General features: G+C 52.2%; 2 protein-coding genes across 4 annotated transcripts in view; both read left to right on the top strand.

Moving 5' to 3' along the window:
- LOC146766348 (axonemal central pair apparatus protein HYDIN-like) overlaps window positions 1–25,340 on the top strand; it is a 76,282-nt gene that overhangs the window by 36,651 nt on the left and 14,291 nt on the right. The window contains 17 exon segments of the mRNA XM_085589336.1: window positions 746–840; window positions 1,078–1,191; window positions 1,873–2,216; window positions 2,723–2,773; window positions 4,347–4,434; window positions 6,557–6,809; window positions 7,359–7,502; window positions 9,022–9,162; window positions 9,649–9,965; window positions 12,741–13,155; window positions 14,667–14,849; window positions 20,483–20,573; window positions 21,186–21,307; window positions 21,395–21,586; window positions 21,945–22,097; window positions 23,149–23,224; window positions 24,761–24,934. Coding sequence (XP_085445462.1) covers window positions 746–840; window positions 1,078–1,191; window positions 1,873–2,216; window positions 2,723–2,773; window positions 4,347–4,434; window positions 6,557–6,809; window positions 7,359–7,502; window positions 9,022–9,162; window positions 9,649–9,965; window positions 12,741–13,155; window positions 14,667–14,849; window positions 20,483–20,573; window positions 21,186–21,307; window positions 21,395–21,586; window positions 21,945–22,097; window positions 23,149–23,224; window positions 24,761–24,934 — 2,953 coding nt within the window.
- On the top strand, window positions 15,479–25,245 carry LOC146766350 (uncharacterized). 3 transcript variants are annotated; one of them, XM_085589379.1, is made up of 5 exons: window positions 15,479–17,363; window positions 17,881–21,586; window positions 21,945–23,313; window positions 23,726–23,840; window positions 24,307–25,245. In XM_085589379.1, exons 3-5 carry the CDS (start codon window positions 23,266–23,268, stop codon window positions 24,669–24,671), a joined length of 528 nt encoding a protein of 175 aa, XP_085445505.1. In that variant the 5' UTR covers window positions 15,479–17,363; window positions 17,881–21,586; window positions 21,945–23,265; the 3' UTR covers window positions 24,672–25,245. The 3 variants fall into 3 exon arrangements, 2 of the variants coding, with proteins under 2 accessions (XP_085445505.1, XP_085445504.1); XM_085589378.1 differs by having other exon boundaries at window positions 21,945–23,388; XR_014957788.1 differs by having other exon boundaries at window positions 17,881–18,056; window positions 20,437–21,586; window positions 21,945–25,245.

Below are 25,340 nucleotides of genomic sequence, written 5' to 3'. Positions count from 1 at the left end.
GGATTGGAGCAGTCCTGGCTTCCTCTGGCCTTGAGCCTTTGTGAGAAGCCAGGAGAGAGAAAGCAGCTTTCCTTGGCACACACTCCAGAGAAAGACTGGGGAAGGAACACTCTCCTGAGGATAAGCATCCCTTGGGTGTAGTAGATAGGGACAGGCGAACGGAAGATTTCGGGATGTGACGGAAAGTAAGACCCCCATCCCCCTGTCACCCTGCAACGTGTTATCCATTACCCCAAAGAATGTAACCACACCTAACCCAGTAGTCTTCCACTCCTGACTAACCCTAGAGACCCTGCCAACCCCCCCTGACGTAGCAGCGTCCCCTAAGACTATTTAAACCCATGAGATGAGATAATAAACGCTTTCGACCATCCACCACATTGGTGTCCTGCGTGTGTCGTTAGCCCGAGTGGCCCAGGGGAGACTGGGCTGCCGTGCTGTTCCTTACAACCAGGTCACCGTTGTCTTCATGAAGGCAACATAACTGGTGCTGAAGCCCGGGAATAATTCGCTCGGGCAGCGGGTGTCACCTGGACAAGAGCAGCAGCCAGACCGGTGAAACCGTGTTCTCGGCGAGGGAGATGTCCCAGGACCCGCGGTCGTCATGGATGCCATCGCCAGGGTCGTAAGTGAGGTTCATAAGCAATGGGGCATTGAGTGTAAGCTCAAAGACTTTTATCTTGCTATCGCAAGGCTGCTTGAGCTTGGGGCAATTGAACGCCCTGTGAATGTTTTGCATCCGGAGATATGGGAAAAACGCACAGCCGTGCTGGCCGATGACACGAAATCCTTAGGCAGTGGCAGAAGCCTTAAGGCATGGGGCAAAGTAGAGAAAGCCCTGTGCGGAGCAATAGAAGAGCAGGAGACATGGAGCATAGCGCGTATGTGTTTATTAGTTACACCCAAGCTAGGCGTAGGAGCGGCAACGCAAACCGGCCCTCAGGGCGATCCGCCCGGGAGCGGGGATCCGGGGGGGCCCGGCGCGTCGCCCCCCACCCCGGCCCGGGGCCCGGGACCCCCCGCGGAAACCTCCCAAAAATCCGCGGCTTCCCCACCCGCCCCACCACTGCCGGTCAGTGACCCGCTGCCGGAGGTGCAGCAGCGCGCAGAGTTCTTTTGGCGGGGACTGGCGGGGGAAGCCAGAGGCGCGGAGGCCGCGGCTCGGGAGGAGATCCTACCCACGCCGCCCCCGTATCCCTTTGAAAATGGCGCCGGCAGCCAAGGGGAGGGGCGGGGCGCGGGCAGTCTCGGCACGAAGAGCCCAGAGGCGCGGAGTTCTGCTAATGCGCGTGTGCGGGAGAAAGAGGAGGAGAGCGGCAGAGGGCTCGGAGCCGATCGGCAGCCGCGCCTGATGCCACTACCATGTAAGGGAGAAACCCCCCCCTGCAGGAGGCAGGGCGAGCCCGGGGGGCGGCAGCGGCGCCACCCCCGGGGGGAGGAGCGGGGTCGGAGCCGCACAAAACGGCACCGAGCCCCGGAAGTGCGCTGGCATTCGACTTCCGACTCTGAGTCCAGCAGCAGCTCCGGCAGCTCAGAAGAGCTGCCAGGAGCCAGCTGCGACTCTAAGACGAAGAGAATAGAGCCAACACAATTTAAAACCGAACCAAGTAAAGCTTTAAGCCGCACCAAAAAGCAGCCACAATACGAACCAGCCCAGTTTACTGACTGGGGAGAAATAAAAATAGCCTGTGCCGAGTGGTCCCCAGCGGCTGCCGTACAAACCTTCCCGGTGAGGATCACCGGCCCGGAAGGGAACCAGCAGAGGGTATATGGCCCGGTAAACCCAAAAGATGTACAGTCAATTGTCAAAGCCATTGCAGAAAAAGGAATCAATTCGGCCATGGTCTCCACATTAATCGATGGTCTTTTTAGTAATGACAACCTGCCTCCCTTTGATATCAAACGAATAGGTCGCATGATACTTGATGGTGCCGGAATGATTGTGTTTAGACAGGAATGGGAGGATAATTGTACAAAGCTGTTCGCCCAAGCATCTGGCGCGAGGCAGCCACTACACGGATCGACGTTATCCAGGCTTATGGGAAAGCATGATGATATGATCACGCCTCAGCAACAAGCCATGCAGATGCGGGCTGAGGAGCTCAGGGCGACCACTCGGGCTGCTAGGGAGGCTATTCGTGCAGCCTCCCGGGTCGTGGCCAAGCCGTCGCCGTGGTCCACCGTGAGGCAGGCAGAGCGAAAGCTTCACACAGTTCGTAGATCGCCTGCAGGCAGCGATAGACTCCTCTACCCTGCCGGCAGAGGCAAAGGGCCCCGTGGTATCTGACTGCTTGCGCCAGCAGTGCAACTCTGTCACCAAAGATATCTTACATTCCCTGCCAGCCGGAGCCAGCCTGGCTGACATGATCAGACATGTAGTAAGGGAAGAGCACCTGACACCCATTCAGGCAGCCGTCCACACCCTGACCAGTGCCATGGCATGTTTCAAGTGTGGTGAGGCAGGTCACATCGCGGTGAGCTGTCGCCAGCCGGCACGGCAGCCCGCCGCGGCACCTCCACCCCAAGCACGCCCGAGAGGAGCCTGTTGGAGCTGCGGGAGGAAGGGGCACCTCGCCAAGGAATGCAGGTCCCAGCCCCAGGGAAACGGGAGAGGGATGGGGCGTGCGGGCCGCACTCGGCTCCTCCCGCCGCGAATGCAATGCGGCCCATCTATGCCAACCCCCAGTGGGACGGGGTGCCCTTATACCCCATACCCACACAGGAGGCAGCCAGCTTGGTACCCTCGCCAGCGAATTTCGCAACACAGCCTGCGGTACCTTCGTACCCACTACCACCGCAAGCAGCGCCCGTGCCGCAGGGTCAGCAGGGGATGCCCCAGAACGGGACCCCTGGGTGGCCCTGGCCATGAAAATAGGGAAGGAGCCTCCGAAGCTGGGCGGGACGTGCCGTCTTTATGGCAGTCAGGACCCCCATGTCATAGGGCTTCAGTTTTGGGCAGACACAGGAGCAGACTGCTCGATTTTTCCCCAAGCACTGTGGCCCCAACACTGGGAATGCAAAGAAGTCCCCCCAGTGAACGGAGCGGGAGGGCCATCCCGAGCTTGGAAAAGCACCCAATTAGTAGCCATAATGCTTCATACAAAAAAGGGACCAGAACAAACAGTAGCAATCCACCCCTATATTTTGCAAAACTCTCCACCCCTGATAGGAAGGGACATCCTTGCTATATTAGGAGTCAGGATTACAAATTTATATTAAGGGCCACTGCCGTACACCCACTGCTGCCAATCAAACTGACTTGGAAATCACCAGACCCCGTATGGGTTGAGCAGTGGCCCCTGTCAAAGCCTCGAATGGCAGCCTTGCTGGATCTGGTCAACCTCGAGCTGCAAAAGGGTCACATAGAACCCTCCACCAGCCCGTGGAACACCCCTGTGTTTGTATGCTAGAAGCTACCTTTCTAACCCTAAACGAAACCAAACCGAACCTGACTAACTCCTGTTGGCTTTGTTATGATGTTAAACCCCCTTTCTACGAAGGCATTGCTTTAAACACCCCCTTCAGTTACTCCACAGCTAGTGCCCCCCACCAGTGCAGATGGGACACTCCCCCGCAGAGGAATCACCCTGAGTCAAATCACAAGACGGGGCAAATGTTTAACAATGCAACCTTAGCAAAGCAGAAAGGCAACTTCTACACCGCAGTTGTCAAGCCCAACAGAAAAACCAATAAGTGGGTGGTCCCATCCGCGTCTGGGATGTGGGTTTGCCAGCGATCCGGAGTGAGTCCTTGTGTGTTCCTTGCCAAATTTAATGACTCTATTGACTTCTGTGTCCAAGTTCTGATTGTTCCTAGGGTCCTGTACCACTCAGATGAAGAAGTGTACCACTTTTTCGAAGAACCTGACAGACTCCACAAAAGAGAAATAATCACAGGTATAACTATCGCAATGCTGCTCGGCCTGGGAGCAGCTGGTACAGCCACTGGTGTCTCAGCCATCGCAACCCAACAGCACGGACTCTCTCAGCTGCAAATGACATTTGATGAAGACCTGCAGAAGATCGAGAAATCTATGTCCTATCTAGAAAAATCAGTCTCTTTGCTTTCAGAAGTAATTTTACAGAATAAGCGAGGACTAGACCTCTTGTTCATGCAACAAGGAGGACTGTGTGCAGCTTTGAAAGAGGAATGCTGCTTTTATGCAGATCATACGGGAGTCGTTAAAGACTCCATGGCAGAACTCCGAGATAGACTGGCTCAGAGAGACGGGGAAACCCAGCAGAGTTGGTTCGAATCCTGGTTCAATCAATCACCTTGGCTCACCACTTTAATTTCCGCCCTGGTAGGTCTGCTAGCAATACTGCTTTTAGCTGTTATTACCATAGGACCATGCCTGCTGAACAAGCTGGTCTCGTTTGTTCAAGCCCGTCTAGAACAGGCGAACATTCTGTTCGTGGGCCAGCAACAAATGCTGTAAACCAAAAACTGCGAACACAGTCAGTTGCAAAAGCCTTCGAAACTCACCTTGCGAGAGTTACTCAGGTTTACCAAACCCCTTTTTCCTTACCAAGTAACAAGTTTGTACCTCACTCCAGTGCCTATATCTACGACTACCTCATTTTATTTATGAAAAGGAGGGGGGAGATGTAGTAGATAGGGACAGGCGAACGGAAGATTTTGGGATGTGACGGAAAGAAAGACCCCCATCCCCCTCTCACCCTGCAACATGTTATCCATTACCCCAAAGAATGTAACCACACCTAACCCAGTAGTCTTCCACTCCTAACTAACCCTAGAGACCCTACCAACCCCTCCTGACGTAGCAGAGTCCCCCAAGACTATTTAAACCCGTGAGATAAGATAAACTCTTTTGACCGTCCACCACATTGGTGTCCTGCGTGTGTTGTTAGCCCGAGTGGCCCAGGAGAGACTGGGCTGCCGTGCTGTTCCTTGAAACCAGGTCACCGTTGTCTTCCATGAAGGCAACACTTGGGTTGGGCAGAACTGGGTTAATTAGGTGAGTCCGTTAAAGGAGGGGAAAAGACAAGTTGTAGGAGTTCTGCTGTTGCCCAATACTCTATTTTAGGGATTTTAAGTCTTTATGATTTTTATCATCCCCTCTTTAGTCTTTTTTTCCACAAGACACCAGGGTGTATGGTTCCCATCCTAAATGCATATTATGCTTGTCTTACAGCCTTGCAAACCCCATTGTTACACCATTGAACCCAGAGAAGGAGTGATCCCTGCTAGGGGTCAGGTGCCTGTGACTGTCACAGCAACCCTGGATGACACTGGACTCTTCGCTAACACTATCCAGCTGTTCACTGGGGACAGCCTTTGGACTGCCTGTCGGCTGGTGGCTTTGGGCACTGGCAGCACAATTGTCATAGACAAACCATTTGCCCCAGAGCTCAACCTGGGATGCCAATTCAGGTAGGAGATCTCTCCACTCCCACCTCTGCTCCTGTCTCAACAAAGAGCAGTTTTGCTGTAGTCCTTCAGGCAAGGTCTTCAGTGTCCAAAGCCCTGACTCCCTGAAGGCAGAGAGGTTCCTTTAGAAACATGTGATGGCCAGTTGAGAGTTGTTGGACACCCTCAAAAGCCACTGTCAGAGAAACAAGTCGCTAAATTGCCATTGAATTTTCTTTAGTTCTAGTGTCTTGATTATTACTTGATCAAGTGAGGACATAAATGTCTGTCAGCAGGACAGTGAGTAATGATCAAGTGATGATGGCAGGCTCACAAAAGGTTCCTGAAATGGTGCCCAGATGAGGTGGTCTCTCCTTGTGGCTGAGGGACCAAGGGAAGATGGCATCACACCAAAATGGCATGCAGGGGCCCCGGGAACAAAGAGACAGGAGGGTGACAGTTCCCACCGGGAAGGCAGGAACCCACAGAGCAGCCCCAGAGGCAGATGGAAACTCTCTGGTTTGTGTGGGGTCTGCACCGCTGCTTCCTCACGCTGTTCATGGGCTCTGCTGCTGCCCTGCTCTGCCCAGGACCTCGCTCAATTTTTCACTGCCAGCAGAGTTTGCAAAGTTCACTTCCAAACAGTTTCTTATTGCAAAATGAAGTTTCTACAGATGGCTACCAGTGCAAAACCAAGGCTGCTACCAACGAGAGAGAGGCCCTGCTTCCCTGGTTTCCTCTCCTGGAGCAGGCAGACAATTTTTATCAGCTTGCTGGGATCATCCAGAAACTGCCTCTGAGCTGGCTTTTGGGAATGCCTGCAATCATATCCCCACACACAAAGTCCCCAAGTGCAGGATCTCAAAACTCAGTTACAGTTTTGGGCACAGATTAATACAAAATACAGCAACAGTATGAATCACCCCAGAACAAACATTTTGGAGGAAAACACCAGGTCCTGTTAGCCTTGCCTGGAAAATGCTACATTACCATTATAAACATATTTCTCTTTGCAATAATGACATCAGAAGGGCAGCTTATCAGATACTATTTCTGGTCCACATTAAGAGCTGGAAATGAAGACCTTCTCCAAGCTATTAACACCTCAGGTTGCTCACTGGGAGCAATCTGATGACCAGGGAAATAGCTATTCCCATAATATTTTCCATCCTGCCTTCTATTCTAGCTTCCTTCCCTGTATTCATCGGTTCAAAGTGACAAACAGGGGCCACCATTTCTATCAGCTCTTCTGGAGCGTGGGATGCTACAGCCCACCTGAGGAGGGGGGCCAGGGCATCTCAGCCCTCAGTAGCCCCAAAGATGATTCCCAGAGCCCCAAATGTGCCGCCCCCATGTTTGCGCTGGAGCCACCGTTGATGAAACTGCAGCCAGGCGAGTCTGCGGACCTGGTGCTGCGAGGCTTCTCCCGCGTCGCACAGGTGAGGTGCCCCCAGGGGCTGAGCCTGGGCAACCATCAGATCCCCTCTCCTGGGCTTGCTCCACAGTCCCTCGACGTTAGCCTGGGGAAATGAGCAGGGGCCTTCAAGAAACTGGTTTAAGACCACACGTTTTTGTGGCAGCACCAGTTGCTTTCCCTGCTGGCCACCCCCAGACCAGCTGAGACTTTATTGTGATTCCACAGCTACCAGAACCCAGTGCTGATACCAAAGTAGGGCTGGAAGGAAATACTGCTCTTTTGGGGCAAACAGCATTGCATGCTTAGTCAGCAAAGAAGGGCAGAGAAATAAATTACACTTAGACTAGGAGCCCAAAAAGAAAGTGAATTAAACAAGTGCCAAGTGGTTATTGGGGTGCAGTGTTGCAGACAATTGAGCACAGAATAAACAAGCTGCATCGCAGGAAGAAAAAGGGGCAGTGACCGTAACTCTGTGGCAGGAATGAGGCCTATGGTGGGTGCTGAGCCAATGTCGGGCATTTGCAGGGTGCCCTGCCACCACCCACTGGTGACAAGTGACTCTTGCATGCAGGAGGTGCAGGATTATGTGATGTGTGAAGCTGTCAGAGGGATAGCCAGCAGGAGAGAGAAGATAATAGAAACAGTCCTTATCTGCAAATATATTGATCCCTCCATAGAAATATCAGCCAGACAATTTTCTTTCCACGTGGAGAAGGTAAGTTTTGGGATTGCATCCTGGCATTTAACAGCATGGCTGAGGGGGTTGTGTGCTTGTGTTAAAGCTCCTCTTTACCTTTCCTGAGACACTCTGTAAAGTAAGTGACAACGCTTTTAGAGGCGAGACTGGTATTTAACTTCCCCAAAGTAAAATTACAGCTGCACTGCCAAGGGGGATCGTGGCCGCTTCCAGAGAAATGCTAGTTTCTTTGCTCACTGTAAAGGGAGGCTTTTGAGGATCCTCCAAGGCACAGTGATGTCTGTACACCGATGCTGTAAGGAAGCTGGGAAAAATGGAGATTCCTGTGAATTCCTCAGGCTGACAAGGAAAAACCCATCATCTCCTGTGTCTCTTTGCCTTCTTTGCTGTGCATTTCCCTAAGCTGCACCTGCTTCAGAGGACCCCCCATGTTGCTGTTGAGAAGACTGACTTAGAAGGCTGCTGAGAGTGAAACTCTCATTTATTCAAAATACACTGCTCTTTTATACAGAGCTCTGTGAGGACCAGTTCCATTGGTCCTGAAGTGGAAACAACCCACCCCATTGGTGCAGAGTGCCTGACGCACAGTGATAGAACTTCACTATAAACAATGTGAACAACAAGAGAGATAAAGAATTATTTACATTCTTCTCCAACTCTTTCCCAGGCTTCTGCCTGGTTAGAAACTCTCCATTTCTCTCTTTGACTGAATCTGAGACCCACACCCCCAGACATCCTGCAGCTGCAGTGATGATAACACTGAAGCAGAGCAGGTGCCCTTTAGTCTCTGGATTCCAACTCCAGCATCATCTTTCCCTCTCCTGCAAGTTGTCTGAAAAAGAGACAATGTTTCATCCTTTGGTTTCTGCAGTTTCAGGCCTCTCCTCTGGTTCCCAGGCTTCCACTGAAGTACAGAATCCCCCCTGGAACAGGCAGTTCAGATGTAATTAGAAGCTTTTCAGCTCTACCTGATTCTGCCTGGGTTCTGCTTGATGCCACACACACAAACTGATTTATTGCATGCTATGGCACAGCACCTGTTTGATGTCAGCACATCCAGAAGTAGTTTCCCAAAGTCTCTGGTTTCTCTAAACCATGCAAGAAGCCCAGCACAATGCATAGACAGGAAAAAAGAGCCTAGGCTTTTATGAGGCTGCTAGAGCCAATAAGGTTGTGAGAAATGACTGTATGTGAGTGAAGACCATCTAGTGCTGTTCTGCCCAATAGAAGGACAAAACTGGAGACAAATGGTCTGGAGTCACTTTCTGCTTTAGATTTTGTTGAAGCAGCCACCTCCTCTCAGGGACCTATTCCCTCATCTGTACATGGGAGTGTTTCCCTGTCCCCCAGAGGATGCTGTGGTTTCTAAACATGAGAAGTATCTTTAAAGAAAAACCTCCTGGAAAAAAGGGTAATAAATAGAAAGGGTAAATAGGAATGTATGCGTTTCTGGGGCTGAAAAATGTGAGATGCAGCAGAAGCAGGAGGAGGTCTGTGCCTGGTTGAGGCTGTTTTTCCTTGTCTCCTGTTTCCATAGAAACCCAGTGATGACCTGACTCGGCAGTACCAGCCTTTGTCTTTAAAAAACACCTGCCTGCTGCCACTGGACCTTATGCTGGACTTGGAGCAGCCGTTCCTGGTCTGTGATGAGGACCAGCAGCCCCTCCCAGATGGCCAGGTGAGCAGCCCTGGACTCCTGCAGTGGGGTCTGAACAGGAGGGATGTGGTGCCTTTCTGGTGCCTTTCAAGGGAGCTCCTTGGGTCAAGAAGTTCATTCTGCAGCATCAGCAGTGAGCTGGCCTGAGCTGCATCAGCGGAGCTGCTGAAGGAATCAAAATCTTTCCTGAATTGAGAAGATCCGTCTTGCCTTTAAGGCACAGGGAGAAGGGAGCAGGCAACTGGGTGTGGGCAAGCCATGCAGTAAAGGTGTCTCATGGAAAGCATGCCAGCTCTGCCGCAGCCACCCCCTTGTATTGGGGCTGAGCACAGAAATGGCCTGAGGGAGTCCTGGACTAGACTGTGGTGCCTACAGACCCCTGCTGTAAGGAAATGAACCATGAACTGAGAAGCCCAAGCTGGGGTCACTTTGAACATTTACAGTTTTGTGCTGTCAGACCTTGGGACATCATCCCACAGGTGATTAATTACTGTTTGTGTCCTGCAGCCTGTGACAGTGGATGTAGGGGAGACCTGTCATCTCTACATTGCACTTGACCCAGCTTATGACCTGGATTTTAAGAGCTGGAAAAAAGAGAAAGTTCTGAAGATAGGCATGGTCAGGGGCCATCCATTTGTGGAGCATATCGCCCTTTGGGGAGAAGTCCTCTTCCCAAATCTCCAAATCCAGCCCAGCACCCTGGAGTTTGGCTGCATCATGGCTGGCACTGAAGAAGTGCGTTCTCTGGAGATCACCAACTGCAGCCCACTTCCTGTCAAGTATCACTGGTCATTCCATTCGGATAGCCAGGTGAACAAGTTGAGGTGTGTGCACCTTTGTCCTCTCCCTGAAGCTCTTCTTGCTGGTGTCCTGTTTGTACTTGGCAAAGAACAAAGGTGTTGGCCTAGGATCTGGCAAATAACATTGACCAGCCGTGGTCAGGCTGGATGCTCAGGGAATAGGTTTCCAGCAGTTTGGTGCTGTGCAGCCCCCACAGTGGTTTCCCCTGGGAAGGAAAGCTGGGGTGAAAGCTGCTTTCTCAGACCTCTGTGGCCTGAGGCAATGTCCACCTTGATGAAGGGCTCCTAGTGCCAGCTCCCACAGTGCTGCTGAAGGCCCTTTTGGTCCCTCTGCTTTGGGATGGGTCCTCTCTGCAGGAGCTGCTCTCTGCTCCTTGCCTTCCTCCCTTGCATTGTGCTGCAGGATGCCCAGAAAGTCCCAAGACCAGAGAAAGAGCTACTTAGTGCCTGGGCTGATGCTGAACATCTTGTTACCTTCCCTTTCCTTCTTTGTTAGGACAACTCCTTTACTGCCAGGATGATTTCCCTCCCAGGGGTCAGCTTTCAGTGGACACCTTGGATTCTTCACTCCCTTGTTTTGTGGACACTTGTTACTTATTTTGACTTGTCCACCGTGCAACATGTACCTTATGGGTTCTGTTCTGCTTGACATCAGGACTTGCTCATCACATCATCTCCTATCCCTGCCTTCCAGAGAGTTTCTACGTTAGGGTGAAAAATGTCTTCTGGTCACCATGGTCCTGGGAAGTTGCCTCAAACCATTCATTCAACTAAAGACAGTGGAATAGATGATTAGCGGATCTCTTGGAGGTTATGATGAGAGAGCCCCTCATCCAGAAACGAAACCCAGCCTTAGATCACACGCTACAAAGCCAAAGGCAGTGATTCTTTGGGGAGCAGGTCATTACAGGCCCTGAATGCCTGTCTGGGAATGGTGCATCCAGGTCATGTTTGACTGTGTGGGGAGCACTTGCAGCTCATCAGGGTGACAGGCAGGCACGGCTTGACGGTGTCCCTCACATGGCATTAGAAACACAAGCAGAGTTACTCCAGGCACCTGCTTCAATTTAAAATGGGGAATGTGACCTGAGTCACCTGGAGTGTTGGAAAATGTCAATCAACCCCCCCTACACTGTCAGGGAAACATTCCTGATCAATACCTGGTGGAGCTGCAGAGGTTCTGGTGTTGGGCACTGTGGAGGGCTGTGCTGGCTCGTCTGTGGCCGGGTCTGCCCCTCAGTGCCTCAGATCTCACCTTTTTGCTTTCCTCCCACTGTGCTTTTTGCATCCCCACAAGATGTTAATCCCTATCCTCTCTAGTTCCTCAATGTAAGCAATTGCAGCTGCTGTACCACTGCTACCTCAGTGTCATCCCTGGGCTGCCTATAGAGCAGACCCGCTCCAGCCTGGATTGGGAAGGGCTGGATCAAACCATTTCTCAGTTCAACGTGCCAGCACCCTGGTCAGGGGCTGCATCCTGACCAGGAGCTGCCTGTGCAGGTGTTCCTCCCTCCTTCCCACTGCAGGTCCCTGTTCATAGTTATGTTGTTTTCCAGATCTGAGCTTTACCTGCCTACATTCAAACCTCAACCGCCAAAGGAGAAGAGAACCTGTTTGGATTCCTTGGCATCTCAAACAAGACGCTTCAAGATTAGAAATGTGGAGGAGGCAGTCATAGCCCTGAAAGAATCGCAGGGTCTTGCCCAATCTGTAGGAGCAGAGGTAGATTTTCTTGTACACCTAGTGCTTGTGCTGCCTCCCCAGCCTGCCACCAACCAGTCATGCTCGTGCTGACCTCTCTTTTTGCTGCCCTGTTGTCCTGTGCTCTGAAAGTTGGCCAGGCAGCAGGGCCAGTGGCTGGATGTGGGGAGAGGGAGAAATAGGAGAGTTTTTCTTGGAGGAGCACGCTCAGATTCTACAAGCCTGTGTTGAGTGTGGAATTTTTTTGCTTTGTTTTCTTCACAATGTGAGATGAGGCTTTTATCTGTATCATCATGGTAAGACCTCCAGCTTCCTTCCCAGAGCAAGCTGTGATGAGTCCTGATCTCCATGTACCCTTTTCCCAGCCCAGCCAGACTACCTGTTTCCAGGTGTCTGCTCTCACCCAAGAGCTGGTATTACACTGTTGGCCCTGGAGCTGTCTTACAAACTGAGACTTTGCAAAGTGGCCGTCTCTTCCTCCTAGCATAGAAAATGGCTTGTTTTTCAGGTGCCACCACAAACTCGTGCAGGGTATTACACCCCACTAGGGTTGACGGGATTCAGGTGCTCTATGGATGTACCGCACACTTCCCTTGAAGCGCAGGAGGTAAGAGGGAATCCGTCTCACTCATCCATCGCCAGCGTGGCAAGCAGGGCTGTAGCTCCCAGTCCCACTGGTGGCCCCCAGCACTGCACACAGAGGGGCCTCACGTCCCTCCAGGCCCATACAAAGTGCTGCTGAACCAACTGGCTGTTGGAGGGGCTGTGCAGGACATGTTGTAGGACACTCCAGGGACGCTGTGCAGCACCTATAGAGGGCATTGCTCCCCCTGGAGCACATCAGATAGTCCGTAGGAAATTTTTGCAGGACCTTTTGCTGAGGCACCTTGAGAAAGCAGCATTTAAATCAAAAGAGAGGGGAAAAGCCTCATAAGTCAGATTAGCTGGGCCAGAGTCCTTCCCTGAGCTCCAAGAGCTCTCACTCTGAGTCTTCCCCTTTTCTAAAAGCAGTAAGAAATGCTTTTGAAAGGCATTAAAAAGAAAAAGTTGTGCACCAGAGAGAATTTCTGCTACCAGGAGACATCCCAGTTCACTTTAATGTAATGTGTTAATTCATGCATTGATTCCTGAGTATGGGAGAAGATTTTCCCCATGGTCCCTCCATTGGTCAGTGGCACAGATGCAGGAAGAGATTAGGGTGATTGTGGCCGTGTTTGTGCAGTGGCTACAGCTGCACTTTGGTCCAGGATGCTCTTCTGCACCCATTTCCATGCTCAACACCTCAATCTCTCCTGTCCTCCAGGCTTTCAGTATTGTGCCAGTGTCAGGTGTGCTGCAGCCAGGAGGGAGCCAGCAGGTCTCCTTCACCTTCTTTGGCCACCTCAACGCCATCTCCAGTGTCACGGCGCTGTGCCACGTGGAGGGAGGCCCCACCTACGAGGTGATGGTGACTGGGGAGGCCTCACGTGTCAGCTACTCCCTGAGCCTCCGGGAGATCAACTGCGGCTCTCAGGTACCACACGTGTCCCCTGGTGATACAGCCCACCAGAGCCCAGGCTAGCTCTAGAAACTCTGGTGCTGCCAGGTGTGAGGAACTGCCTTGGTGTGGGGCTTTGCCAGAGACAGAATTAGAGCCACATGCTCTGCAGTGCCAGATACAAGCCACAACAGGGACCAGGCGAAGGAGAAAGGAGGAGGCTCTCTGTCTTAAGACTCCACAGGGAAGATGTTATTTCAAGTGAAAGGAGCAATGTAAAAGAGCCCTCCCTGCTGCATGGGTTTTTATACTGTTGCAACTTACGGGGAAGTTGCTAGCAGTTGTCCAGTGGGGAATCTTCAGGGGAGGAGTAAAGGGAGTACATCATTTTTTTGGGGTAGGGCAGGGGGAGGAAGGGTAAAGTCACATGGGCCAAAGGGGCATCCAAGTTTAGGGGAATTCCAAAGGGGTGTTGCAGTTGGGGATTGGCCCAGGCTAAGAAGTGGCACAGGTTTGGGAATAAGGGGTTGGGTTGCCTTGACAGGCAGGGAAAAGAGCTGGAACAAGGGGTGGGGAATGGCATGAAAGACAGCATTGAGGCAGGGTACAAATCAGGGATGAACCAACTTGGGGAGAACATGGAGGTGCAACAGAGCAAATTATTTGACAATAAACTAATAAAATAAACAGGAACTGCAACACCCTGGCACAGCTGCCTTGGGACCACGGCCAGCAGGTTCCTGCCCACCTCGGTCCAGGGCTCCCTTCCCTTCCCAGCCTCTTTGTTGGCCCTGGGGCTTGGAAGTACAACCTTTGAGGGACACATCTGGCATCCAAGCTGGTTTAAAATGGCCATCTCCAACCCTCTCCAAAATGTTGGGAGTGCCTCTTTTTCAGGGTACCTAAGACTGCCTCCTGAGGAAGGCAGGATCCCGGGGGGTGCTCTGAGGGGCATGTTCCTGAGACATGCTTCTGCTGATCCACTCTCAAAGCCTGACCTCCACGAAGATGCTCTTGTCTAAAGCTCTTGCTTAATCCACACAACAGTCAAGGGAAGAAGTTGGGCTTCCAGTCACTGTATTTGGGGAGACTGTCCCAGAATAATCCCCACATCACTCTTTTAACTGAAAGCCCACAGATATTTCCAGCTGCTGGCCCTGTCGGTGTTGCCCTGTGTTGAATCCCTTGTTGCATGTATGTTGCTTGCCAATACTTGCATGCAGGTGCCTTTTCTCCTGCAATGCCTCAGTGCTGTCTCTGTTTCTCCTGGCTGTTGGTGACCCCTCAGAGTGCAGAGGGCCCGTGTCCCCCGGTTCATTTATTGCTGCCCCTCACACGGTTGTTACCACACCACTGTGTGCTGCCAGAGCTCCCTGGTCCTGTGCAAGTGCCCTGTGTCTGGGGGTTCCCCGGGTTCCCAAGTGCCCTTATCTCCTCCCTGGTCCCTGCTCCCATGATGTGTCTGCTTCCAAGGCCAGGAGAGAGGAAGGAGATTCCCAGCAGCAGGCCTGAGTCTGTAACTTCCTGCTCCTGTGCCTTCTCTCCAGATATTTAATGAAATTGGTCACAGCACGGTCACCCTGGTGAACACTGGCAAGATTGAATTCATCTGGACGCTAAATCCCAGCGCTGCAGGCGAGCATCTGCCTGGTGTGTTTCTGGTCAATCCCACCACTGTAAGTAGCACAAGTGACGACCCCAGCCCTGTGCCAGGTGGCCCAGGAGAGTGTTAAAAGGAAAAAAGGGGGTGGGGGGAAGGGGGAAAAAAGTCAGAGGGGAAAACCCCAAACCCAGCCATGAGAGAGACAGAGCTGTAAGCAATTTCTGCCGGGGGCAGAGGAGATCAAACAAGAGCTCTCCTGATAAGACTCCCCCAGGCCTTGGCTGATGGGGGCTCTGCTGTCACAGGGCAGACACTGGCAGGAGGCACAAGTGTGTTGGTCACTGTTCTGCTGTAAGGGAAGTAGAGGAGAATTCTTTTTGATAGATTTCTCAGATGAAAATAAGGCACAAGCGCAGCAAGTGTTATATCTGAAAACTGATTATTGATAAAGAAAGGGTATGGTCCCGACCAGAAGGGGATAGAAAAGAGAGCAGGGAGAGAAAATGAGCAACGGAGACAGCAACAGAGGACAGGGACGGAGCGCTACCGCCAGAATGCTGGGCCACTCTGTTGGGTCCTGCTCGGCAGATGGAGGAAGTGTGCTGCCAGCAGCACCGAGCGTGCGGTGCAGGGGCTCCATCTGCAGCGGCAGCAGGAGCGGCTGTCCCGGGGCTGCGGCCGGGCCGGGCTCAGCAGCTGCGGCTTGGCACCGGGCACTGGGCACTTGTCACCGGGCACTTGTCACCGGGCACTTGTCACCGGGCACTTGTCATGGTCGGGGCGCGGCGGCTGCTCCCTCGGAGAGACAGCGGAGCACTGGGTTGCCGTGGCGAGCGGGGAAGCGGCGACAGCAGCGTAGACAGACGGGGAAGAGATGGCTCTGCAGGGAGCCGGACCCTCCAGGTGCTCTCAGCCCAACAAAAAAACAAAAAATGGTGGGGAAAGCCTGGCAGTGTTAACTGCTTTGATATGGTAAGATTCCTCCCATAACTCACCCCTTTTAGGAAGATGGTTAAACGGGCAAAGTTGTTAGAAGATTGGTCAGACAGGCAAAAATTTCCTGGGCTTTGGGGTCTGCCTGCCTCCACGGGGGAGGTCTCTTGCAGCCCCCTAGACAAAGCCTGCCTGCATTGTCTCCCAGCAATCTCCTTTACACATGGGATGTGTTAAGGCTCTCAGCACATCTACAGCCCCTATAGTAATTTTTCACCCCACATCAGAACGTGTATTTATAACATACGTTGTGGCATAATTAAAAGTGCAATTGGTTGCTCACAGTCACTCTGGGGACTCCAACGGCTGAGATCTCGGGTTGTGTTGGCACTGGAGTGTTTCTGAGGGTCACCTTACCGTGCCTGTGTGATCACATATCCCTTAAGTAGGCTTGCTGGTCTCTGCCTCCTCCAGCTTTGTTGCTGTGCAGCGGCTTTTTGGGCCAGGGAGCAGCAGGGCTGGAAGAGCGGGGAGAAAAATTAACAGCATCCCACTGCTATCCAAGCTTCTCAGTCCTGCCTGGATGCCTTTGAGGCGAAGCAGCACTCCTGCCTTTGTCCCTCCTTGCAGTGGGAAGAGGAAGCCAATTGCTTTCCCATTTCTTCATGCCTGTCTCCTACAAGGGAGGAGAGGAGCTGCTGGCCCTGCTCAGTGCGGGGACTTCCCCAGTGGCAGCAGAAGAGCCTTTTTTGATGAGGTGGGCTCTTGCTGGCAGAGGGCAAACCCCATTAGCAGCAGAGCTGTGCTCACATCAGGCTGTGCTGGGGCTGCAGCCTTATGAGCCCTGGGGAGGACACACGGCACCCTAGGGTCAGAGGCTCGACTTTTTGGGCACAAGGAAGGTAGAAGGTGTGAGAAACGAAGGCCACTCCTTAGTTAAAATTTAAAGAAAATTTAATAAGAGACAGTAGGGGACAAAGTCAACAAAGGAGAAGTAACAGCGCTGGGTGTTTGGCTTGGGTGCTTAGGCACAGCCAGAGGCACCCAGGCAACACAGCAACACCCCTTATATACCCTGGGTATTGCATCAGCCTAATCCATACCTACAAATGCTTGTACATATTGAAATATTTTAACATAGTTCCTCCTCTGTCCTGCCTTTTTGGAGCATGTGCAGATGTCCTGGTCCCAGTCATTTGTTACCTTTCAGCACATTCAACAGGTTTCCATTCCTTCACTGGTTAAACGTTATTATTACAAGAGCTCTTCACTAATATTTATATCACAACACAACATTCACATTTAAAGAACTCTAAACCTTAGCAAAACTTCTTTTACAAAAGTCAACATTATAAAACGCATGGTATTTATTCTAACAGTTGCGAAAGCCAACACTGTAATGTATTTGTCACAAAGGTGATGTGGTCTGATGGCTTCTTCTAGATGAGAACCTGTCTCCTCAGCCTGTCTGTCCCCTGAGCCATCCCCATCACTCTGATGCATTCCCTCCCTCTTCTCCTGTCCCTGCAGGGCTCCATTGCACCTGGTGAGAAGCAAGTGCTGAAATTCTCCTACGTGCCAGGATTACCAGGAGCCTTCAAGAGGACTTACCAGCTTAAAGTGGGTGACCTGGACCCAGAAAATATCCTCCTGAAAGGAGAAGCGTCCTGTCCCATGATCAGCGTGAACCTGCCCTGGAACATCATAGGTGGGCACTGCCTGTCTGGCCCCAGGAAGGGCTCCTCTGGTTTTGTTCCCTACCATATGCCCGTAGGGCAGTTCATGCTCACCTCTACCGAGCCTGGAGGGCTGCAGGACTCCCAGACTAAGTCAAGCCCCCTGGTTGCTTCATGAGTCTTGAGCAGAGGATGCCGTGTGGGCTTTGTCCCGGGAACCAACCTGCAGAGCTTGCCAGCACATCTGGCAGGGTCCTGAAGGATGATGGCTAGACTGAAGGGCTTGGGAAAGCTGTAAGAGAGGCTGGCAGGGCTTCTGGCAGGGTTGGAATTCTGTGACGTTGCAGGGGATGAGATGCTCCTTGGGGGGTGGGAGATGGGTGGGAGCAAACATGAGGATTCAGAGAGCAGCAGCAGCATCCACTTCCCATAGATTGCTTCAGGGATTTCTTTTTGGAAGAAACCAGTGCTGGGAGGCAGGGACTTCCCAGCTGAAATGGGACTGGCACTTTGCCCACACTTCTCTTTGTGGATATTTTCTTCCTTCAGGAAATGAAAAACATGAGAAGCCACTGAAACAGCTTGTAAAACCCCTGCATCAGTACAGTCGGAGGAGTATATCAGCTGTTCGGAAGAAGTCTCAGACCCTGATGACTGAGACCTTGAAGACTCTGAATCCAAAGACTCGGGACCTGAAGCCCCGTTATCTTGGCTCTGGCACTGTAGTAAGAACAGCTACAGCCTTGTTTGGCACATGCGACCCTCCCCATGTCACCTGAGCCCCTTGCAGCCCACAGCAGCTCCCTGCTGCACCTGGGACCTCCCTGCCCACTTACAACCATTTGTCACCTCAGCATTGCCCTTAGGGCTGCCACTCTGCTCATGGCCTCTTCTGGGGCTGCAACAGCTCTACCCCAGGGAGAGATCAAAGGATGGAGTTCAGATGGTGCTCTGAAGGAAATGCAGGTCATTTCTGGGGAGTTTCTTGGTCCCGACCCAAGCCCTGCTAGATTTACAGACCTGAACAGCGGCTGCCTGATTGTGCCCTGGGGCTGTGCTGGTGGTGCTCATTTCCAAGAGGCACCAGCTTCATTCTGGTTCCTTTTCAAAGCAGTTTTTGTCCAAGCTGCCTTGGTACTAGCTGTGGGCAGGCAAGCACCTGGAGCTGTGGAAGGTTCCTGGCTGGTCTGTCTGCCTGTGGCCACAGGGCAGGTGTCGGTGGGGTGGTGCCTTCCCGAGAGCGAGCTCTCTGGTCAGTGCGGATAGCTCCCACAAACCACCAGATGCTCTGAGGGCTAGATGTGGTAATAATGGCAGACCAGTAAAAGGGAGAGAGGCTTGCTGCTTGAAGAGGGTCCAACTCTGTTTATTGGAGGGTCCAGGCGAAGCGAGGTAAAGAGATCAGGTAGCAGGGTGGCAGGTTGAAGAGGCTCAGAGGCAGCAAGCCCTGAGTGAAGGAGGGTCCAGGGTATATAACTGGGAAAGGATAGGCGGGGTAACTGTGGAAAGAAACCAGCCAGAGAAAGGGTAATGGGAGGAGCAGGGATGGGGTGATTGGAAAGCAACCAATGGAGGAACAAGGGATGAATGACAAGTAATAGGGACCAATGAATGAACACAGAACATTGAACTTTCTGGAACAGGGGATTGAACTACAACTTGATGGACAGAACAGTATTTGCATCTGAAACAAGGAACTATGGGAAAAAGGTTCATTCTCTCTCCCTAAACTACACAGTTGTTTCCTCCCAAGGCATTTCTGCCTCATAACTTCCCATCCAACATCCTATATCTGCCTGACCAGATCAGTTTTCCTAACAGTGTCTGGGCAGGCAAAGATGCTGGAGTTGTGTCCCTGGAGATGAGGTCCTGGCTAAGAGAGCAGGAGGTGTCACAGACACTGAGCAGCCAGCCAGGAGGACCCCCACACCCCCTCTCAACAAGAGCAGGGAGGGATCCTTTCTCAGGTGCAAGCTGGGCCTTGGGAAGGACCTTTGCTAATCGGCCACTGTCTTCCCTTTCCTTAGCCAAGCTCTCAGCTACAGATAGACATGATGAGGACGCTGATAGAGAAGGCTGATCTGGAGCTGCAGCAAAAGCTCACATACTATCCCCCGAAGAGCAGGTTCCCTGACAAGGAGCTGTGCCAGAGTCTTGTCAAGTGAGTAGGGACTCCCATCCCCAGGTGCCCCATGGGGAACACCCAGCCATGTCCCCTTCTCCTGAGAGCTCCTTGTGTCTGCAGAGCTGGGAATAGCCTGGACTTCAGAAAGAGTCTGGTCCCGGTGGCTGTGACACGCTACATGGGAACAGCAGAGTGTCCTCCCTTCCCCAGCACCACGCTGAGCTTTGGACTGCTCAGCTCCCCACAGGTGTTGGGGTTCTGTCCCTAGAGCTGGGGGACCCAGTGCAGACCTTCAAGCCCTTCCAGACAGCATAAATTCTGTTCCTGCTGATTAGCTCTGAAAGAGACAGCTCCCAGCTGATGTCTTGGTGCCAACTAACAGAGCACACTAAACAAAAGGAGAAGGGAACTGCACATGTCAGCAAATCCTTTAAAACCCAAAATCAGATGGCTTGAACCCTGGTGGGGTGGCAGGGCTTATCCAGGTAACTTGGTCCCTCTCTTTGCACCATCGTGATGCAGCACAAGCACAGGAGGCTTCAATTCAGGAAGAAGATGCTCTGCAGAACAGATCATGTGATCTGGTTGCAGAGCAATGAAGATTTCCTGTGGAGGCAAATCTTGTTCCTAGGCCCCAAAGCAATGTCAGGCTCAGGCTATATACCAGGCTAGGCAGTTTCATTGAGACCAGTGGAGACCCAGTGTACTCACACTGGCTTTTCATGGCAGAGCAGCTGTGGCCAGTGTCCATTTTAAACTAATTTTATTTTCAGGTACCATTAGAAGTTGATAAAACCTAGGACCTGCACTCCTCCTGACTTCCCAAAGTCATTGCCAGGTGGTCAGGCCATGGGTTTCATGGGCTTGAGCTGAGTTTTTACAGCAGTGAATAGAGAAATAGCCACTGTCTTTGTATCCTCCATCCACTTGGATGTGTAGCCAGGCTGTGGTTTAAGGACTGTCCTTACTCCTCCTTGCAGAGTTGAGCTGCCCGAGTATGTCCTGGACATGGGCCCTGTCCATAAGGGTCACATTGAGAGAAGCACTCTGGAGATCACCAACCCAGGGCAGATCCCAGTGTCCTTCCAGGTTGATGTATCTGTCCTGCCAGACACAGGTAAGCGTGTAGAGACACTTCATGAAGCTTGAAGGAGGTGTCTCAGACAGATTAGCTTAAGCCACTGAACCTGGGGAGGTTTCTGAGCTTTTTCTTCTCAGTGGCCCTGCTGGGAGCTTTAGAGGCAGAACTCTCATGCCCAGGGACTTGGTCTGCCTTGTGACTGCCCAAATGCTTCTGTGCAGGGGCCAGATGGGCTCATCACCCTGGTCACCTCTCAGCATCTTCTGCCCTTGGCTCCCACGAGCAGCAAGTTTCTTTGGGCACTCTATGGGCTAGTTTTGTCATCCAGTGGGGTCTGCTGTTTTTGGAAGTGCTTTGTTTGGAGTTCACACTGTCGCAGCTCCTGTATTCAGCCTTTATTGAGGAAACAGCCTGTGAGATCCTCTGGTGGATCAAAAGAGGCCTTGAGGCAAGGCTGCACTTCCATCACACAGTGGCTCACTGCATCTGAGGTGTGTTCAGTGCAGTCTGAAGTTTTTGTCCAGGTCACAGCACAGTGTGGGGCTTTCCCCAGACCTCTCAGCCAGGACACCTGTAAGGCCTTAACATGCTTATGACACATTTTGTGTTTCTCATGCATCTCAGCTGCTCTGTTTTCACCTCTTCAAGGTTTCAGTGTGGACCTGAACCACGTGCAGGGCCTGGCCCCCAACCACACCGTGGTGCTTGAAGTGCGCTTTGAAAGTGCCCACCAGCCCCAGGGTGACGTGGATGTGCTGCTGCCCATAGAGGTACCACAGCTCTTGGGGCAGCCAGCAGGCTGGGCACAGCAGCAGATGTCACTTGGACCCTCCACTGAATTCTCTGTCCTTCTCCAGGTGACAAACGGCCCCACATATAACATCCGCCTCCATGCCACCGTGTCTGAACTGTCGCTCGAACTCTCCAAGAACAGACTGCACTTCTCTGACATCCTCATTGGGCAGTGCCAGGTTGAGACCATCCAACTCCACAACTGGTTCCGAGTACCCTGCAAATGGTTCATTACTGGCACCAAGCCTGTTCTGAAGGTAAAGCACAGGCGACATTGAACACGTAACTTCTTGGTTGTGTTTTCTTTCTGTCTCTTGCCCTTTCTGCTCCTGTGGCTGCCTGAGCATTTGGGTCTACAGTGCATTTGAGGAAGCTTCTGAGGGTCTGGATCCAGGCTGGTTTGCCTGGACCTGTTCCATTAGCTGATGCTTTGCTTTTCTGCCATCTTTGCCCATTCCTCCTCCTCTGACGACAGTAGTTCCCTGTCTGCCTGCCCTGTCTACAGGTTTGAATTCCAGCTCTAGGCTTTGGGGCCACACTTGCTTTGGCTGTGGGTGCACCATATCAGTGTCTCAGAGCACGAGGAGACCTCACACAATTGATTTCTGTGCCCAGAACAATCACCTCAAATACACGACACCAGCCGTACCTCAGAAGCAGCGGGTGCTGGAGGATGAGCCCTGTCCCTTTGAAGTGAAGCCCTCCAAAGGAATCCTTGGTGCAGGAAAGTGGCGGAACTTGCAGATCCGGTTTACACCCAAGGAGGAGGTGAGATTGGCAGGTGTCAGCCCAGGAGGCCTGTCAGGGCTGTCTGGAAATGAGGGCTTGGTGCAGAGGGTGTGGTATGAGCTCTGCCTTCACAGGGAGCTTTCTGCCAGGCCCATACTCAGCGTGGCTCAGTTCACCCCACAGAGCATTCCCATGAGATGTGCTTTGAAATGCCCACAGGGACCTTGCACAGAGAGCATCAGGGCTGCCTCTCAGCATATGGGGGCAATGTGCCCAACTCTCCTCAGCCTCCCCCTTGCCTGGCTGTATTTGCAGCTGCAACACTCAGTACAGAGCAGCTGCCCACTTGCAGAGGATAATCCTGGAATGGCCAGTCAAGGCTCATCCTACTGCAGGACTGACAGACAAAACAGCCACCACACACCTTCCTGGGCATGGTGGGACAGTCACCTGTAGTGGTGTGCTGCCAGCAGTGCCTGGGGCTCTGGCCTGTCTGTACACTCCCATGCATCTGGGGATTCAACTTGAAGGATGGAGCATTCCCAAAAGTAGTTTGCCTGTGGCCGCTGGGTCTTGGAAACTGGTAGTGTGTAACAGCATGGACACAAGTGCTTCTGTGCTCACAGACAGTCCTAGGGATCTTTTAATTGCTCAAGAGATGTAACCATCTTTTGTCTGGCTTGGACCAGAGCCAAACACTAAGCAGAGATGTTGACCCTTATTTCTGGCCAGTGAGAGCTGATTTGCCTCTCTCCTGGAGCTGATGTTTGCCTGATGCAGCAGTGCCAGGACAGTGTCTGGACACTGTAACCCCGAGGGCCCTTCCCATGAGCATTGCACTCCTGCATGACTAGGGGAAAATGTCTGACAGTCCATTGTACATGCATCTGCTACCAAATACCCAGATACAGTGCACACCAGGATTCATCCCAGTTACTCAGACCAGGACACAGATGCTGTAGTCCCTAGCAGAAGTAAATATCTGGTTTCCATTCACCTTGGAGGGACTGATAACACCCTGACCTTGGGGCAGGAGTTGTATTTAGGGTCCTGTCACCTGGATGAGTTTTCTCCACTTTTCTCTTTTCAGAGGTCTTACAGGAATGAGCTGGAGTTAAACATTTGTGGGAGCAGCAATCACTTAAAGCTGCACCTCTCAGGACAAGGTCTGGAGCCACGGTTGGAGTTCAACCCCCCAGCACTAAAGATGGGATGGGTGCTGGTGGACAGCGATGGGGTGGAGGCCACAGCAGTGGTGAGGAACCCATGCGACTTCCCCATTGAGTTTTGCTCCCTGGATTTTGATGAGCAGTACCTTGAGGAGAAGAAGGTGAGAAGGCAGGTCTGGTCCCCATGTACGTGCTGCCCAAGCTTCACAGCACTCCAGCATTCCCAGGCTTGTGCCGGGGAGATGGAGGCAATCCCCAGGGCAAAGGCAACTCTGCTGACATACCTTGGGAGGACTTAAATAGTTTTTGTTATTGGGAGGAAGGGAGAAGACAGAAATCGGGTTTGTTGAGTCTGTGTGATCAAAAGGCAAGAAAAGGAATCTTGTGTGTGGTTTCTCTTCCTTACACACACAGATCCTGCGGATGGCAGTGGGGTCTGAGTATCAAAAGAGCTTTTTAATGCCTCCATGTGCTGTGGGTAAGACTCTGCCTCCACAGGTGCTAAAAGACCATGAAACAGAGAAGAGAACAAAGGCCCAGCAGGCAGAGCTCAAGGCCAGGACTAAGACCAAGGCCAGGACTGAGGCTGAGGCCAAGGGCAAGGCAGCACCAGGTCAGAAAAACAGTGAGGGTTTGGCGGTGTCTTTTGACTGTGGTTACAGCTGGGACTCCAGTCCATACACCCGGAACTCTCTGTCACCTTGCTCTCCAGGGAAAGTCCATACTTTTAGCAGCTGTCTGTTCCCCAGATGGCAGAGGAGCTGTTGGGTGAAGGGCTGTGGCATCCTCTACCAACCCTGTGTGTAGCCAAAGCAAACTCCTATCTGCCTGCCACAGACTGGGGAAATAATCAGGATATTCCCTTGTGTCCCTTAGCCACAAAGACTAGGATTGTATGAGTTCTTCAGCCAGTAGGACCAAGTCTAATATCAGTGGCTCTTTGATATTTGCACCTTCCTAGCAACAAAAGAACAAGAACATGTTGCTTTCACCAAGTTTCCTTTCCTGGGATCTGAGGGGATGGGGAGGATGATGAGGATCAAAGGTAGGCCGGAGGCTGACCTGGTTTTGCACTGCAGCACATCACAGGACTCTCACGTTCTGTCCTGAGTCCATGGTGAAAGGCACTGGCAGTCCTGTCTCTCGGGCTGTCATGCGCCACCTGAGCATTGATGCATCTTCAGAGAGGCAGCCCAGAGGGATTGTTGTCATCATCCATGGGCCACCCCGGGCAGGTACGTCAGCTGCAGCCCAGGGCTGCAGGGAGAGGGCGGGCAGGAGGAACATATCCTGGTGGGCCATGGTGCTTAAGGCAAAGTCCTCAGCTGAACAGGAGGTGGAGATGATCCTCTTGGCTCTAGAATTCAGAGCTTGTACCCACGCTCTAGCTGCCTCCCCCATGGCCTCCCCTGGAGGGACACTTGATTTCCCACTGCCCTTTTAACTTTGAAATCTTGTTGGAGATTTTTCCAGGGCCTGTCCCTGCAATGCCTCCTGTGCCAGTGTCACCAAGCATCTCCCTCTCTCTCTCAGGAAAGACGGAGATAGCAGCAGGCCTGTGTCAGTACTATGATGCTGCTTACATATCCATTGACACCGTGGTGAAAGAGGCCATGGCCAACGATGGGAGCCCAGCAGGGCTCAGTGCCCGGGAGCTCTGCACCAACGCTGCCATGGAGCCAAAAGGCAAAGATAAAGGTAATGCTGGTAAGGAGAAATGCTGGACCCAGAGCTTGAGAACCCCACCTTGAATGTCCACTTCTGCTTACTCAGAGCAGCAGTTTTGCAGTCCTTGAGTCTCTTAGGGAACATGGCTGAAGTGCATCTCTGGCTTGTCTAAAAAAAAAAAAAAATCAATTTTAAGGGCTCAGTCAGAGGTTCTTCTATAGCCCCTTTTGCTGCCATTCTTGGCATGTGGTTGTTTTTCTAGGGGTGGTGAAGCACACCTGTCTCTTTCCCAAGTATTTTATATTTCCTCAAAGCTGAATTGAGCTTGCTCCTCGTGGGCAGCAGTTCTGCCCTGCACTTCAACAAAGAAAAGTCTTCTGAAGTGGCTCATTAAGCCACAGGAAGACTGACTGTTAGTGTAACCTTGCAAGTGAGAGGAAGGGAA

Source organism: Lonchura striata, chromosome 11 (assembly GCF_050655825.1).
Source record: "Lonchura striata isolate lonStrDom1 chromosome 11, ASM5065582v1, whole genome shotgun sequence".
NCBI classification, from domain to species: domain Eukaryota; kingdom Metazoa; phylum Chordata; class Aves; order Passeriformes; family Estrildidae; genus Lonchura; species Lonchura striata.
Note: the sequence above shows the minus strand (reverse complement) of the source record. Positions and strands in the feature narration are given on the sequence as shown.